At 40.7% G+C, this 16,282-nt stretch overlaps 1 protein-coding gene across 2 annotated transcripts; it reads right to left on the bottom strand.

Moving 5' to 3' along the window:
- Positions 1-457: 457 nt before the first annotated feature.
- On the bottom strand, positions 458-15,061 carry LOC146644356 (uncharacterized). 2 transcript variants are annotated; one of them, XM_085396940.1, is made up of 6 exons: positions 14,739-15,061; positions 13,153-13,679; positions 11,563-11,612; positions 11,153-11,286; positions 6,166-6,332; positions 458-2,896 (listed from the first exon to the last, which is right to left on the bottom strand). In XM_085396940.1, exons 2-6 carry the CDS (start codon positions 13,636-13,638, stop codon positions 2,726-2,728), a joined length of 1,008 nt encoding a protein of 335 aa, XP_085253066.1. In that variant the 5' UTR covers positions 13,639-13,679; positions 14,739-15,061; the 3' UTR covers positions 458-2,725. The 2 variants fall into 2 exon arrangements, with proteins under 2 accessions (XP_085253066.1, XP_085253065.1); XM_085396939.1 differs by having other exon boundaries at positions 13,153-13,708; positions 14,739-15,059.
- Positions 15,062-16,282: the final 1,221 nt, after the last annotated feature.

The raw sequence follows: 16,282 nt of genomic DNA on the forward strand, positions 1-16,282 counted from the left end.
AACTGCCAGAGGAAGACAAGGCGGGAATGTTAACAGGACTGTTTTCTTTTTAAACACAATTCCCCACTGGTCCCATGAATTCCTGGATTTGTTTGAGGTACTTTTTTAGATGAACCATCCTCAAAATCCAGAGGGAGAGGGCCATTTTTTACCTTGTTACTTAAGGAAGATCATTAAAGCTAAGAGGCCCCTGGCATTGATTCACATTAGTGCTGCTATTTCACTGGCACTGACGACTTCATGTCACAGAATTCACAGAAACATCCTTTCTATGCTGTACAATATAAAAAAAAACTTATTAATTGGCACCTGTAAACACTAAAAGTAAACTGAATGTAGTTATTCTGCTCGATGGATCAGCGTCTCTCTGGTCAGCAATTTGTTTAACAGCGACGTCCACTGCAGCTGCAAGGAATAAACCCAGGTAACTACAATCGGATATATGACTTTTGGGACACAATAATCCCAAGAGATTTCACCTGCATCTCATAGTCATTACGATCACCATAATTACCCTCCATTGGATACCTTGGATCACCCAGAAGAAGCTGGACTGGGTGTTTTCACACCAACAGTGTTTATTCTGTTTAAATCGAACCCTGCTTCATGTCCCCCTTTGTGCAGTTCGTTTATGCAGATGTGAGCACGGTGATCGCAAAACAACTGAACTCCAGAGCGTTTCATTTACAGGTGTAAGTTTGAGCTAAAAGCCTTCTGCTGGCTGCACATGCTTTGCAGAGTACACCACCAGGAGTACAGCCTAGCTGTAAAATTAATGTATATTATCCATGTTGTCCACTTGGTCAAAACCCACAACCTAATGTTACTTTTGTTGCTCCTCTCCCAGACACATCTGACCAATAAGCGGACTAAACATTCTCACATAGTTTATGGTGACACAATGCAGCTCGTTCTCACCAACTAATTCAGGGCAGAATAAACGAACTAACACATGAAAAGGGCCTTAAATTAAATCAACAAAATTTGAAAAACATGGCAACCCGATCAACTCAACGTAAAGGATTAGAAAATGATTTTAACCCAGAAGGCGTCACGGCTAGAAGATGATCTTGGTATAAAAATGCAGTCAGCAAACAGTTTTTGCAGACTGTGTGCAGCATCACAGCACCTATATCCCATGATACTGATGAGTAGTGCTGGTTATAAAGACTGTTCTGATAAACAAAAATCAGATTCCCTTTGGAGCGGGTGTAACGCTGAGTTGTTTGCAGAGCTTAAATAGTTTTTCAGACTTTTTTGTATATCTCGTGTATTCGCTACGAGGACTCAAAAATGTGATTTAAAAAACACAATATTTCGACCCTCTTGCACTGCACACTAAGGCACAGGCTTATGAACTACTGGCTTTGTTTGTGTCTTATAGACAATGTGTGGGGACACTTTGCTTGAATGGCTGCAGCCACTGCAGTAACATAAAACTGACTGGAACTGTTAAATACCAATTACTTCATAACTGGGTTGATGCTGTTCTCCTCACCTCTTTAATGTGCTTGGTGTGCAGAGGATAGTAGAAAATATATTTGTTCTGTCCAGCTAAATACAAGTTAAAGAAATGTTCCAGCACACCAGAACAAACTGTGAGAGGAAGGTGGAGGAAACCTAAAACATGCAAACTCAATACAGAAACCTCAACTGGGATTCAAACTAAGAACCTCTTTGCTACAAGGCAGGAATAGGAGGAATACAAAGAACATTAAAGACTAAAGCAACTCAAATTTCCTAAAGGCATGAAGCTATTTAAGTCACCAGTCAGTTTATTCAGGTTTCTCACCGTTGCTTTCTGAATATCTCACACTCTGACCTTTCAAGCAAAGAGCTCATTGTTGCTGAACTTGTTTTTCCCCTTTCATGCAGCAGAGGAAACTCTGAGAGTGAGATCTGCTCTCAGCGAAATGTTTGCCTTATGTGTGGAGGTTTTCTGTTAGAGCCAAATGTAGCTGCTTCTTAAAAACTAGTAACAAGTGGTAAAGTTACAATCTTGGACTCAAAAATTGTGTTGGTACAGTATATTAGTATATACACTTACTGGCCACTTTGTATAGCTTGCTGGTATCAGGATGATTGTTCTGAAGGATGAAGCCTTCAGAACTGTCTTACTTCTCCATGGTACAGGGGGCTGAATAATAATAAGATCGTTAACTGTCTTGATAAGTTTATCAAGATTCTTTCCATTTGGAATAATATGAAACTAAAGTAAAATGCTGTTTTCAGATTTTAGAGAGGTCTCCTCTTAAATTTTGTGATTTTTTTTAACAAGTTAAAATGTCTCACTTGTTGGCGATGCCATCGGTGTAAAAAGACAACCTCACTGTAGCGGTTCAAGTTTAGCACTTCATTATTTTGTATGACGGACAGAAGCTCGCTGGCCGTTTCCAACTGTTTTCAGTCTTAATCCTAAAGTAAGCCAAACCAAATCCCAGCATTGTAACATCACAAACATCTCAGTGAAAACACAATTCCCCAAGTTTTAATTGCAGTAACCAATATTTCTATTTACAGTGTCCAACTATTATTAACATTTGAGCTACGACGTCAGGGAGTGTGTGTGTCGGGGGGGGGGGGGGGGGGGGGTTAAACTTTGTACACAGCAGCTCGATCTTTTGACAGCATAGTTAGCTTTTATAATTTACAGTTTGAAGGAAGTTGAGCCGTTCCAGAAACCACCAAGCCACCATTCCTTCTCCTGAGTCCAAGTGTGGGGAATCTATTCAGCCTCGTGGAGTAAGGCGAGGTAGACGTCAGACTGGAGGAAGCGTGGGTAACAGTCTGTGTCCAGAAGTGAGTAGATGCGTTTCTGTGCGTGGGACAGAGAGCTACGAGAGGGAGCCTGCAGCAGCTGGATCGTCAGGTCTCTGGTCGTACTGTCCAGATTTACCTGCAATAGGACACAGTGATGGTGCAATAGCCACATAAAGTCAATTCAAATACTATATGGAAAGACAAGCCAAAAAATAAATAGATAAAAATCAGCATCAAAATCGAGTTTGACTTAAGACTATTTGTTTTCTCCTCAGCCTCGATTACCAGGTAGCACAATAATGAGTGCTGTATCATCAACATTGTTCCAGTAGAGACGGTTTGGAATAACTTGAGGTTACTGAAGGAAAACCAGCCAACAAATGCTCAAAGTCTCCAGGTGAAGAGTTCATGAAGATGGTGGAAAGAATGAGGAGCATGCAAAGCTGATAATGAACAAAGTTCCCTTAAACAGATAATTATTAGCATGCGTCTGTGACAAAGAAATGTATAGAACTTATGCAAGCTTTACAGATAACCTCACATCCTCAGAATTCCTTCTGCAACTTTACATCTGCCAAGATCAGTGAGTGTCACAGTACAACAGTGCATGATTTCGGTGTGTGAATACTCCCAGAACAGAGGAGCACTTTCCGAATTATGTTGACATGGCACTGTGATCGTGTTTGTTTTATTCATTTTTCCACCTCAGAATTGAGCTTCAGGGCCCTGTTTCAGGAAGCCGGTTTAGTGGAAAAACTGAGTAAGTATACCCTGAGTTAACGAAAACTCTGGGTTTTCGGTTTCACAAAGCGAGTTCAGATGAAGCCTCAGTGAGTTACTATGACGACACACTCCGTGAAGCTAACCTGCCCCCTAGCAGGTTTACTACAACTAACCCTGACTGTCTCCGCCCCTTTGTCGGAAACCTGACAGTAGGAAGTGTCGGACATGGCGTGCCCCGTCCTTGAAGAGCCAGTAGATCGTGAAGCCCAAATTCTCCGCAGAGCTCTCCGCCGGGAGAGAGTGATCAGAGCGCGTTCGGACATTTTATCATTTCCTGATGATTTCCTGTGTGAACGTTACAGTTTTTCAGCACAGTCTATAATTTATTTGAATAACATCCTCAGGCCTAATATTGCTCATGTGACACATCGCGGACATGCTCTCAGTTCTGTACATATTATTTGTATCGCACTTCGGTTTTTTGCAAACGGGAGCTTTCTGTATAATATTGGTGACGCTGAGCACGTTTCCAAGGCTACCGTCTGTCGGGCAGTCAGGAATGTTACAGTTGCACTGAAACGTCTCCTGCACTCGTTTGTGGTGTTCCCCGGTCATAGACCCACAAGATTTATCAAAGAGGGATGCCACAAAATTGCAGGTATCAGGATGAACAAAACTTAATTCATGATGTGGTGATACTTGAACTACTACTTAAATTTTACATTTATTCTCACGGTTCCCAGGCGTGATTGGCTGTATAGATGGCACTCACATTCCAATCACTGCTCCTTCAGTAAATGAAGGAGACTATGTGAACAGGAAGTCTTTCCACAGCATTAATGTACAGGTACATAGTTCCCTGTAGCATTTCAAACTAACAAATTATTTCATTATAGTAATGGATGCTAATTTGTGTTCTCTGCACTGTGAAGATCATATGTGATGCTGCCAACATTATCACAAATGTGGAAGCCAAGTGGCCAGGCTCTGTGAGTGGTGGTGGTGGAGGACCCCCACCTGTTTTTCGGGCCTCCGCTTTTTTTCTGTTGGCCATAACGGGTCACATTTGAGCATACAGAGTAAGCAAATATGTACTTGTAATGTGCTCAGATAATTTCAATAAGTGCTTACAGAGGGGAAATTAATGTAGCCTCTAACTGCAATTGATTTACATCGGACAAACAGACCAAGCACTATGGCTCATAATACAATTACACCTTACCTGTTTGGACTATATTTTTATATTTCATTTTTACTTGCTGCCAGGAACGTTTGGGGCCTGTTGGGTTGCACCTGCGCTCACATCACGTCACAAAATAAAATGTATGAAATACAAAATAACGTGTTAAATGGGTGGAAATCCCTAGATCAATGTTTAAATTAACACTCACGCATTGACTCTGTCGGCTATGTCTTGCCATGCATGCTCTCTTTCTTTTGCAGCTGAGGCTGTGTTACTTTTTTTCTGCAAAATTTGCATGTTATCGGCATATACTGCCATCAGAATTTCGGCCTCAAGCGCTGTAAAATACATTGACCGCGCCTTCTTTCCCTCCGTCTCCATGGTGACTCGCTTAATCTGTGCTCCACTAATCAGGGCTTTACGTATCCTCGTGCGCGCGCTTAACTTGGGGTTAAAGCAACTCCGCGTTGACTGAACTACTTGTTATCAGCCTTTCTGAAACCGAATATTCCGAGTTGGACAGTTCGGGGTTACTCAACCCGGAGTATCGTTTTTCACTCTGAGTTTTCTAAACCGGCTTCCTGAAATAGGGCCCAGTACAGACTTGATGCGTTTGGGTTTTCCAAATCTGCTGCTAGCACATGTTAACTTACAAGATTTCATTCATAGTTATGAACACAAAAGGAAGCTGCTTTGTAGCTTATGCTCCTTTTACTTTGTTAACACTGTTTCTTTGTTCTTCAGTGTAGAAATGTCCAAATTTTTGACGATATGGTGGGCTACAACTTCTTGGGCTTTGCAGATAACCTTTATCTTGTAGTGGTTCGGTGTTAAGTCATGTCATTTAGGTCTTCCTACTTTTTCAGTGAGTATTCTTGGAGCTCGCCAACATAAAGCACAGTTTGATTCCTGGACGGTCGTCTTTCCGTTAATAAACTTTAATAAGTGCAGTTCTCTTCTTCCTGGCATAAAAACCTTCAACTAGACAGAAAAGATCCGTTTGTTAAAGTTCCAGTGCTAATGCTAAATTAATGGCATCCCCTGAATCACATCAAAAGTCATACTGTTCACACTCATACTGACATTTTACTTTTGGACTTGCTATAGCTGCAGTATAAGACAGTGGAGCTGGACTCCTGGGAAACAAGGGACCTACTGGAGAAGCAAATGAATATTTTTTTTCTCCACAGTATTTGGTACTTTAAGTTCAGCTACTGTCACACATATAATCTCATGCTGTGGGGAAATGTCTCTATTAGTGGAAGAAAGAAAAAAAACAAAAACAACAGCTCCACATGAAAGCAGCTATTGATGGAACGCTATAACGTCAAATCTGAACCACCCACACAAGCTTCTTGATAACACAGAGAGACTCTGAGCAGTAAAACAGTTGGCAATGCAGAAAGAGGAAAAAATAAACAGGACTTGAATTACAATTCCTGTTCCAAGAAGACAGGCTGCCCAGTGCAACCAGTAAGACTGAGTATGAACATGTGTACCTCCCGGGGGGCTCCTGGCTGGATATAGGTTGCGCAGATGTCTTTGGCTCTCCTTTGCAGGCTGAAGTTGGTGGACGAATGTTTGTACCGCTCACAGGCTTGATAGAACTGCAGGTTCTCCTCGCTGAACTCAGAGCGCAGGAATGCTCCAAATACTGAAACACCAGCTGCCAGGAAGAGGACGACAAGTGAGCCTTAGCACAACATCAATTTATGTATCTTATAGCACAGAACACAGAAACACTTTATCATGCCTGAAAGGAAGACTAGAGAAAGCAACCTAGCTCTACTCTTTTTCCATGTGAACGTCCTACTGAAGGTTAGAAATGTCATGAACATACCACATGATCTCTTTGATTTCTGGCATGGTCAAATGTGATGTCTTGTTATTCCTCCCTACCATCGAGAGGATCGTACCACTTATACAAACTCATTAACTGCTAGATGGGGTTTATAATGGCTTCTAAACAGCTGTTCACTTTTCCCCCCCTTTTGTCATTTAAAGACAACAGATAAACACTAGTTAAATGCGGGATCTGGGTCTGCTGCTAAGAGCCACTGGATTTCTTTCACTCGCAGCTCCAGCTAGAACAACGGCTTTATACTTATTAACATTTTTCCATTACAACCTAAAAATGGTAATAATACCTTTACATTTATAATAAATGGTGAACATGACCACTGACTGAGTCCCTTGTGGTCATTTGCTATGACGTGCACTAAGACTAGAGTTCTGTTATTGTCAGGAGTCAACTTTTTATTTTATTCTTTTCAACATTTAATTGTTAATTATGGTAAAATATTAATTATAAACAATGACTGTGGTGAGTCAATTTGAAGTAATAGTGTTCAACTTTGAACAAGCTGGGGGACACGGAGGAGACGTTTTAAAAGCAAGATGATAATCTGACATTTAGACATTTTTGTGACGCAACCTGACATCATCTCTTTTCTTTTAATCACAGCAGGACTCAGACTGCATGGATCAGTTATGTTAGCTTTGCAGATTTTATTTTTAATTTAAGAAATTCTGCATTGCAGTGTTTTGTTTGTTTGTTTGTGTGTGTGGGGGGGGGGGGGCTTTGTCAACAAAGCTTGATTTTTCTGATAGCATGCTCACTTTTGATCTGCCTGAATAGGCTTTGCATAGAACTTATCCAGTTACCACAAAAGTTCTCCTTTAGAAGTAGTATGCTGATCACATTACTGGCACAACCTTCCTTTGTATAATGTACACAAAGACATCGCCCAAGGCTGAAACCCTGAATAATTTAGTCACGTCTATAGTTTTGTCAGACTGGGTAGTGCACATGATGACGAGGAAACTGACGTGACAAGAGAAAACAATGAATGGAAACATTCTGTGGCATTCAGAATATGCTGCAAATGCATCGGTGTTATCAAAGGGCTTCATCGGGACATGCCCTGCTTTTCTTGAATGGGTGAAAACGATAGACGACACCAGCACAAAGCATACTACCAAGAAACAGGATTCAGGAGCTTGTACACGCTTCCCCTTCACGCACCGTTAAACCCAGAACCCTTGTTAATATCAAGGAAGTCAAACATTCTCAAGCCTTTACACAGCTGTGATTTATAACCGTCTTGGTGTTTACTATCTATTCTATTCAAAGAAGCAGCAGGGGTAGGGTAAGTGCTGCACTTTTAGCAGCACAGAGGGGTCACTGACGTCAGACCAGATGTCGACATCGATTCAGCTTAAAAACTTGAGAAACATGTGATTTTTTTTGTTGCGCAAACATGTCTTCAAGGCAGAAGTTGTGAGACACTGAAATGTCACAGGATAGGATTCAGGTCAGAATCTCACAAACAGTAAGGACATTAAAGTAAATGACCTTTTACACTCAAGTGCAAAAGCTAAAGTATCTTTCTCAGTGTCAGGTTATCCTGCTGCAATTTGAAGTATATAAAGAAAATACTTTCTTATTGTATTTCTTTGAATCTGAACACAATTCTTTTATTTTTCCAGAGTTTACATTATTAGTACCTGTTAAACAAGAATGCAATAAATGGCAACTCCCACAGCTGCACTGTCATCCTGAAAATGATTACTGCAAGGGTTCAATTGTGAATGACGGAAAACAAATCACCTTTGTGATCCAGGGAAGCAGTGCATTATTTAATTTAAGCAAAGTGTAATCTCTGATATGTAAATGAAGTAACAGGAGTATTGCTGGTGTCCTCAAACCAAGCAGCCCCCATAAAAGAAAAAAGAATGGATATAACAATCAAAACTTATTTCTCCAAAATACAGGCACTCAAAGTAGGTTTGGAGGAATAATAAAGCGGCTTTATTTTAATTCACTCGTACGTGTCTTTCTATGCTGTTAACCATGAAATGAAAATGACACAGTGGTTTCATGAGGTGTTGTAGATGATTAAATTAAAGGGTCATTTTAGCACCTTGTTAGGTGGTTGCTAGGCAACATGACAACATTATAATTATGTTTAATTCAGCCTTTGTGGATATAAATGAAAAGTTATTGTCATGACATTAGGATGCTTTTGCGAGGCGTCACAGGTCATAAAAGCCAATTGCTAGATGGTTGCTAAGTAACATGGTGACATATCTGACACAGATAAAAATCTCCAGCAGACTAAAATGTACCTGTGTGGAAAGTTTGGTTGCTCATTTGCCAACGAGCAGGTGGCCTTTTATTACTTTTCCCAATCCTACCTGGAATCTCTGATCCATTTTGCTTTAACCGTATTATTTGCTGTGTGTTCTTCCCTTCCCAAATCCTCTGTATTCTCCCAAATCCAATCATTACCTTATATAGAGTCTAAAAACATAGCAAAGAAAAAAAACTAAATTAACACCATAATGTTAAGTTACACAGCTCTTAATGAAAGAAATGCAAGTTGAAAATCTGTTTTCGTCATGTCGTGTGCGTAATTCAAGGTCACAGGAAATTAAAATAGCCAGGCCTTTAAGGGCTGGATTCAAAGTCACACCAAAAATTAAATATTATTCAAGTGTTCCCTTAACTTTAACTATAACTTTGGGGGGGGGGGGGGGGGGGGGGGGGGGTGTCTAGGGCAGCGGTCCCCAACCCCCGGGCTGTGAGTTGTTTGGTACCGGGCAGCGAGAGTTGAGGCTCGGGTGAGAAATTTATGGTTTTCAGGTTTTTTTATCCTTAACTCAGTTTCCTGGGTCTTTTCCCGTGTTGTAGTTGTGTTTCTTGTTTTGAAAGAAATATTTACGCGTTACCATAGCAACCAGAGAGCATTAAGGGGCAGGGATGTTACTCTCAATGTTGTTGGCGCATTTCAGGACGACGCTGCTAATAAAGTTGCACAATTACACAGTGACTTCGCGTTTATTATTATTATTATATTTAGAAAACACCACAGTTTGTGTCTTGGTCGTATCAATTTATTTTGTTGTATTTTTCCACTACGGTCCATGAAAACATTGTCTGACATTAAACTGGTCCGTGGGCGTCGACTCTAACTTGTAGTGGAACTAAAAATGTCACGTCCGTCCTCAAGTAAGACGTGCAGCACAAGTTATGGAGAAAGCAAACATGCACGACGACTGTCAGTGTCCTATCAGGGCGATGTGGTCATCTGACTTGAATGTCTCCCCAGTGCAGGAGTGATGTGTAAGTCTGACAGCAGGGCCAAAAGAAAGATCTGCAGGTCACCAAGAATTTGGGGATTCAACCTCTGGAGTATAAATGAAACTCTGGTGACCATTCAGATGGCGAGATTTCCCCCAACACTTCTTTTCCCACTGGGAATTCTTTTTCATTGGCTACTCCAGCATTTCCTCTTTCCCGCACTGCCAAAATTATTTTCATTAATTTCTGACATCAGATATCCTTCTAACGACTTTCCTCAGTGTCCTTCAGTCCCGCTTCAGTCTGTCTGTCACACCTGATCAACAACTTGTCCCTAATGATTTTTCCATGTATTAACTTTAAGAGTTCATCTTCTCTCTGCTGGCTCTACTCCAACAGTGTATAGACTCCAGAGGATTTTACCCAACTCCAGTCTTCATTTTAAATGCATAACATCCTGGTTTGCTTTCAGAACTCTGAAACAAGGAACTTCTGAGTACAAGGAAAACCACTGAGGCAGCATCTTGGCTGACCCTAAGTTAAGGAAATAAAATAGGCAGCGTAATTGGATAAAACCAACTGAACTCTGAAATAAAAAATACTTAATGAGCTGTGTTTCATCTGAAAAACTATATAAATGGTAAATGGACGAGATCGGGCGTGCTCAGGGCTTGTTAGATTGTCCACCCACTTTCACTTCTTCTTTAAAAAAAATTAAATAATAATAAAAAAATAAAATTTAATTCCCTGTACTTATGACCTGTAAGAATTTGTGCTGTTCTTTTTTTTCTTTTTCTTTTTTTAAATATAGCTGGTTTTCTATTCTACTTGGGCACCCAAAGCATTTTATACAGCATGGCTCATTAACCTATTCACACACACAAACCTATTCACACACACACACACACACACACAATTTATTTTCTGCACCTAAGTGCTTTCTATCCAACTTTCACACACTCTAGCATCTATTATATATTGTACATATATTTATTAGTTTCAGATGTAGCCATTATTGTATTTTGCACAACTCTGTTGCTTGTGAAGCTCGCACACAAGAATTTCACTCACATGTGCTGTACCAATGTACCTGCACATGTGATGTGACAATAAAAGTGATTTGATTTGATTTATAGTGGGTGGAGGAGACTGATGAACACAGAGTGGGATGCATGCACTATGGTGTGGATGTCAAGGATACTTTGGCATGCAGATCAAATCACCAACCCTCTGATTAGTAGAAGACACGCACTTCCTTCTGTGCTTCAGCCATCCCCCTAAAGACATTTCTTTCTATTCCTCTAAATTAAAAGGAATACAAGTTCAGCAATTTACAGTCAGAATGTTTTCTGCTTAAAATGTCAAGTATCAGACCCAAAACTCAGAAAAAAAGCAGGACTTACTTGGACTTCCCAGCAGGACATTTAAGGACTCGGCCCATTTTTCCAGCTCATCTCGATTATAATTCCTCTTCCTACTGTGACCCACTTGACTCCACTGATGCATGAATACAAGGCGAGACCTTCTCTCTTTACCACTATGATACAGGACAAGATGGTAACAGAGAGAGTCAAGGTGTGTCAGAGGAGATGGTAGCAAAGATAACGCTGTCATTGAAATAAACATCAGATCAAACCTTCACATTCTTATAACATTAAGATAAGTACCGACTCACTTTCAGAATCAGAGAGACCCTGAAAGTGAGTCTAAGATAAAAAAATAAATAAATTTGAAGAAAAAAAAAAAAAAAAAAAGGGGGTGGGGGGGTTATTTCTACATTTACCAGAACTAACAAAATAAACCATGTTCTCACCTGTCTTTTTGTTCTGTGTTGGCCAGGTTGGAGTTTGACGAATGAGGACTCTGAAACAGGAACCACACAGTAAACTGAAGTTAACCTTTTTCATCATTTGTTGAAAGTTGTTCCAGACCTCAGCAGCTTTAAACAGCTCGACTGAACAACAGTGACTGTTTAGAGGCCGTAAACAGAAAAAGACTGAAGCTAAAACAGAAGACGCGCATATCTGATGCACACAAAACAGTTTTGTCTTATTTTCAATTCTTTAGTCATTTCACACTAAAGCAGCCTGTGTGGTTTGGATTAAAATATCTCAAAATAAAATATATATTGTTGCACTACTCAATATCCTACTTCCAGTCAACACTAATTATTACAGGAGACCTTTCTTTTTTCCAAAAAGTCTACTTAAGGCAGACCCAATTAAAGGTATCATTTCAGTTTTATTTATGCAGCACCAAATCACCAAACAGTCGCCTCAAGGTGCTTAATATATTGTTTATTTGCAGTAACTCATAGAAAAACCCAGCAATCAAATGACACCCTTTGAGCACAGCCGTGTACTTCTACTATAATCTCCACTTGTCTGTTAACATATAGCATCTAGTGTCAGGAAAGTTCCAGCACTGCAGTAGCAAATTATGCATTTTAATTAAAAGAAAATTAGTGATGCCTGACAAATTGAGTGTTTCTGTATTTGTTTCATTGAGTTTACAGTTCAGTTATTCAAATTCAGTTTTATCTACCTTCATGTACAAACAGAAAACCCCATGAGTGAAAAACTGGACCCATGTGGGTTGTTTTTAAATGCAAATTCATAAAGAATGAAGAGCAGCATTGAGCACGAGGGAGTAAGTAAACTAAATAGACAATAGATATCCAGAAGATGTTCCATTTGAACAGTTGAGCCATGATCATAATGATGCCAAACAGAATGGAGAGACTACGTGCATGTGACCACAGCCATCTACTGCACCAGCTTACACAGATCCTACAGCAGATTGGGAATTTGGGACACTCATTAGAGACAGTCTCGATTATTTTCCAAGACTTTTATTTCCTCGTACTTTTCTATCATACTGAATTTATGGGAAAAAGGGAATTTCAGACAACAGCTGTACTATTCAGCTGCTATTGCTATGTTTCTGCTGACCATGTAAACAACTTGCTGTTTGCTAACATTTCAGTGTGTACATTGTGATATTTCTGAACACCACAGCTGCTTATTTGAAATGTATAACTCTCTAAAGTGACAGTTTGACTTAAGCCATCCTGTCACTTATAAGCCTCTCCAAGTGAAAAACAGGCTCAAAGTTACTAAAGTGTTTAAACCTTGTAAGGCATTGTGCACGTCCCCTCGTGGCACCAGGACACGTGAAAAGGATCATTTGTGTTCTGTAGGCTGGAAAACGCTGCAATTAGCCAGTTAGACTGGGATATGAGGAGTTTAGAGGATGGGTAAATGTACAGTTTGGGGGTTTTGAAGGTGGCCGTGCTTTTCTTCCTCTAAAAATCTACAACAACATTTAGAGGGTGTAATCTGTTAAACTACCAGCTGCACGAAAACACAGCATAGAAACAAAATAGAAATGTCATTTACTGCACCTGTGCGAAAAGACTCTTGAGGTGCAGCTTAGCAGCTGTCAGTCTGTCTCTCTGTTGGTGTCTGTGCTCCATCTTAAAGGAGCTGGAAGAGGACGAAGGCGACGATGGAGGCAGATCGGCTTTCTCCATGCTCTCAGTGCTGCCCTGCACAGCTGGGGCCAGCTGACTGTCACTATAAGCCCTGCTGCCTTGACTGATGAGACAGCCTCTGAGCTGGCTCTTTTCCAGTTTACTCAGCTCGCACAGGTTCTCTGCACTCACGCTGTGCTCCCGAGTCAGCTCATTCTTCGTCATCTCACCCGGACTCTCCGTGGGCTCCTGGATGATGGGAGTCAGGCGACCTGATTTCCCAGCCAGCTCATCATCCTGCAAGTGAAGTGTGCAGGTGCCAGACTCGTGGTCTTGTCCAGAATTCTTCAGTGCCACTTTTTTCCATGTCGGAAAATCAAGATCAAGGAGGGAACCCTCAGAGCTGAATCTACGCATCGCAGCTGTATTAGAAGTGATGAAGAATGGAAAAGGAGGTACTGCAAAAAAGAAAGTAAAGCAGTAAAAGCTAGAAATAAGTAAAAAGGGGCACAAAGGGATCAGACCAGAAATGAAGCACAGAAATATGTGGGGGAAGAGTAGGGTTGGGGGAAAGGTGATAAAATTGGACAATTAGAAAAAAAAAGGCTCACACAGGCAACTCTCCTTATTTCTACTATGAATGGCTGTCTGACACCAGGACACTGGGAGAGGAACCTTCTGGCTCTACTGGTTAAATGTAGGGTTCTCTGGGCACTGACCATGTTTCAGGCCACTGCATAATTAGCCAATTAGATTGGGAATCTGAGGAGTTTGGAAGACAAGCAAATGTGCCTCAAAACAGTCCTAAACTGTTTCTCTGGGAAACATAGTGGAGGTCCATTTAGCAGAGACAGACTTCCCTCATCAAAATGTATAGATGCTCTTCATAAAATATTCACATCCAGTGAATATTAATTCAAAAGGTTTAGGGATTTAGAGGCATAAATAATGCCTATAGGCTGGAGAACAAGAAAACCCAAAGAGTAATTTCATTTTTATTTCCTTCTCACAAATCTGGAACTATTATAAAAGCTGCAATGTAGTCTCAGGAGTCTCGCTTCAATTTAAAGGAAGTCTCTTTTTCTTATCCTAATACTTTTAGTGTTTAACTACTCTTTGGTCTATTCTGCACAACCGCAAATAAAGCAAGTCAAGTGTTTCTGACCATTAAAAGTATAACCAGGCGGTATAGAAGTCATATAAAAACAGTCTTATACACATGTACGGCAGACAAACTCACATTTGTCAATAATTAATTTCCACATTTCTGACTTGGCAACATTTCCTAGAACTGAGGTTTGGTCTTTTTCCAGTTCAAATTGTCCATGAATATTAACTTAACGAACTTTATCGCTGGTTTTTATCTTCCACTGCAATGCTGCTATTGTACTGTTTCATACTGAGACGTAATGCCATGCAGCTTCCCAGACCTTTGCTCAGCACAGCTCTGGGAAAAACGACAGCTGATTGATATTTGAAATCGTTAAGGAGTGCCGGGGCTCTGTCAGTGTACTTACCTCTTCCTCGAGAATCTTAAGCTCTCTCCATGGCCAAAAGCAAAAATCCTCCAGATCTCAAGGGGAAAATGTCCATGAACTGACGAGTCCGGCTTTAAGCTTTGCAGATTTCAGGTGTCCGGGAGAACGCGAAATCAACTTCCGACGTTCCTGCTGCGACAGCCCTCCCAGATCTGTTCTTGACTCAGATCCTTCTGCAACACAGTCAAGTGCTCACCGACAGAAAAGTCTTGGGGAGAGCACAACAAGTTCCATAAAGTTTTCTTACACGACACAGTGCGTGCTCCTCCTCACGGCTGCGGCTGCCACACCTTCAGTCCTGCCTCAACTTGTCCGTCACACTTTATCAGAGGAGGGAGCTGCCGAGGTGCAGCTGAGACAAGTCAGCCAAATGTCATCTCAAACAACTTTGCTAAGGAAGAGCGTTTGAAAAGGTTAAGACGCTGAAAATGATCCGTAGAAGCCTCCGGGATTCTGTATTTTACGCCACGCGGCGTAAACCTCTGTTTCAAATAAACAAACCGCATTTTAAAAAACAAACAAACAAAAAAACGGGCGATTCAAACGCATCTGTGTCAAGTAACAACGAAAGGATCTGGCTCAGTGAAAGGACCAAGTAAGAAGAAACCCTGTTGTTAATAAATTATATGATTTCTTTCGCACTTTAATTAAGCTCCAGTCACGCAGTCAGAAGAAGAAAGGCGGACCATACGTCCATCATTGGATTTGCATTGCTATAAAATGATTTGGCCCGAATGACGCAAATATCTAAACAATCACGATGACCTGCTCAAGCTCAAACCGAGCATCTGACTCTGGCATGGCTGTTGGTACAGTGTTACAGAGACTGCTGATGTGTTAGGACTTTCTAAACAATGGTTTACAGGGAATGGTCTGAAACATAAACTATCCAGTGCGCAGCAGGTCTCTGGGGGAATAGCCGGTGATACTGGAGGCTGAGGTCAGAGGAGAATAGCCGCTTCCAGCTGCGAGAATGTTTTCTTCCTCCAAGACAGACAAAATCCGCACGAATCAATCTGTGAGGCGCTACATAGCTTTTACTTTGAAAGAACTACGGAAATTCCTAGAAAGTTTTACCTCGTGTTGCGTTTAGCGGGTGATTGACGCAGGAGTTTTGTGAAATGATAATTGGTTGGTTCAGGTATGTGAGAAGTCGTATCTCTTGTAGTTTTTAGCTTCAAGTGAAGGAATAATTCTGTATTTTGCTATCTTGTTTTAAACACACAAAGACAACACTCATCTGCCTTTTATTTCTATATGCACAGTTGTTCCAGCGAAAGAGGAAAGCGGTACAAAATAAAGGCATTTATTTCTGATTTTTGATTGTTGGAATTTCTTTACAAAAGTAACCTTTTTTTTTTATTGGCCATTTTATTGTAACCTACGTTACAATCAACAGTGGTAATATTTGCTGCTAATTCTGCTGCCCTCTTGGCCATAAATAAAGGATATACACTCAACAAAAATATAAACGCAACACCTTTGTTACTGCTCCCATTCCCCATGGGATGGACGTAGAGACC

The sequence above is a fragment of the Rhamphochromis longiceps genome, linkage group LG22, assembly GCF_057381845.1.
Source record: "Rhamphochromis longiceps isolate RC_006_pf linkage group LG22, R_longiceps_female_GT1.1, whole genome shotgun sequence".
Lineage (NCBI taxonomy): Eukaryota > Metazoa > Chordata > Actinopteri > Cichliformes > Cichlidae > Rhamphochromis > Rhamphochromis longiceps.

Coding starts and splice junctions, on each gene's coding strand:
- LOC146644356 (XM_085396940.1), bottom strand. CDS start 13,638: ATGCGTAGATTCAGCTCTGAGGGTTCCCTCCTTGATCTTGATTTTCCG. Junction 11,287..11,562: donor AACACAGAACAAAAAGACAG/GTGAGAACATGG, acceptor CCTGTATCATAG/TGGTAAAGAGAGAAGGTCTC. Junction 6,333..11,152: donor TGTCCTGCTGGGAAGTCCAA/GTAAGTCCTGCT, acceptor TCTTCCTGGCAG/CTGGTGTTTCAGTATTTGGA.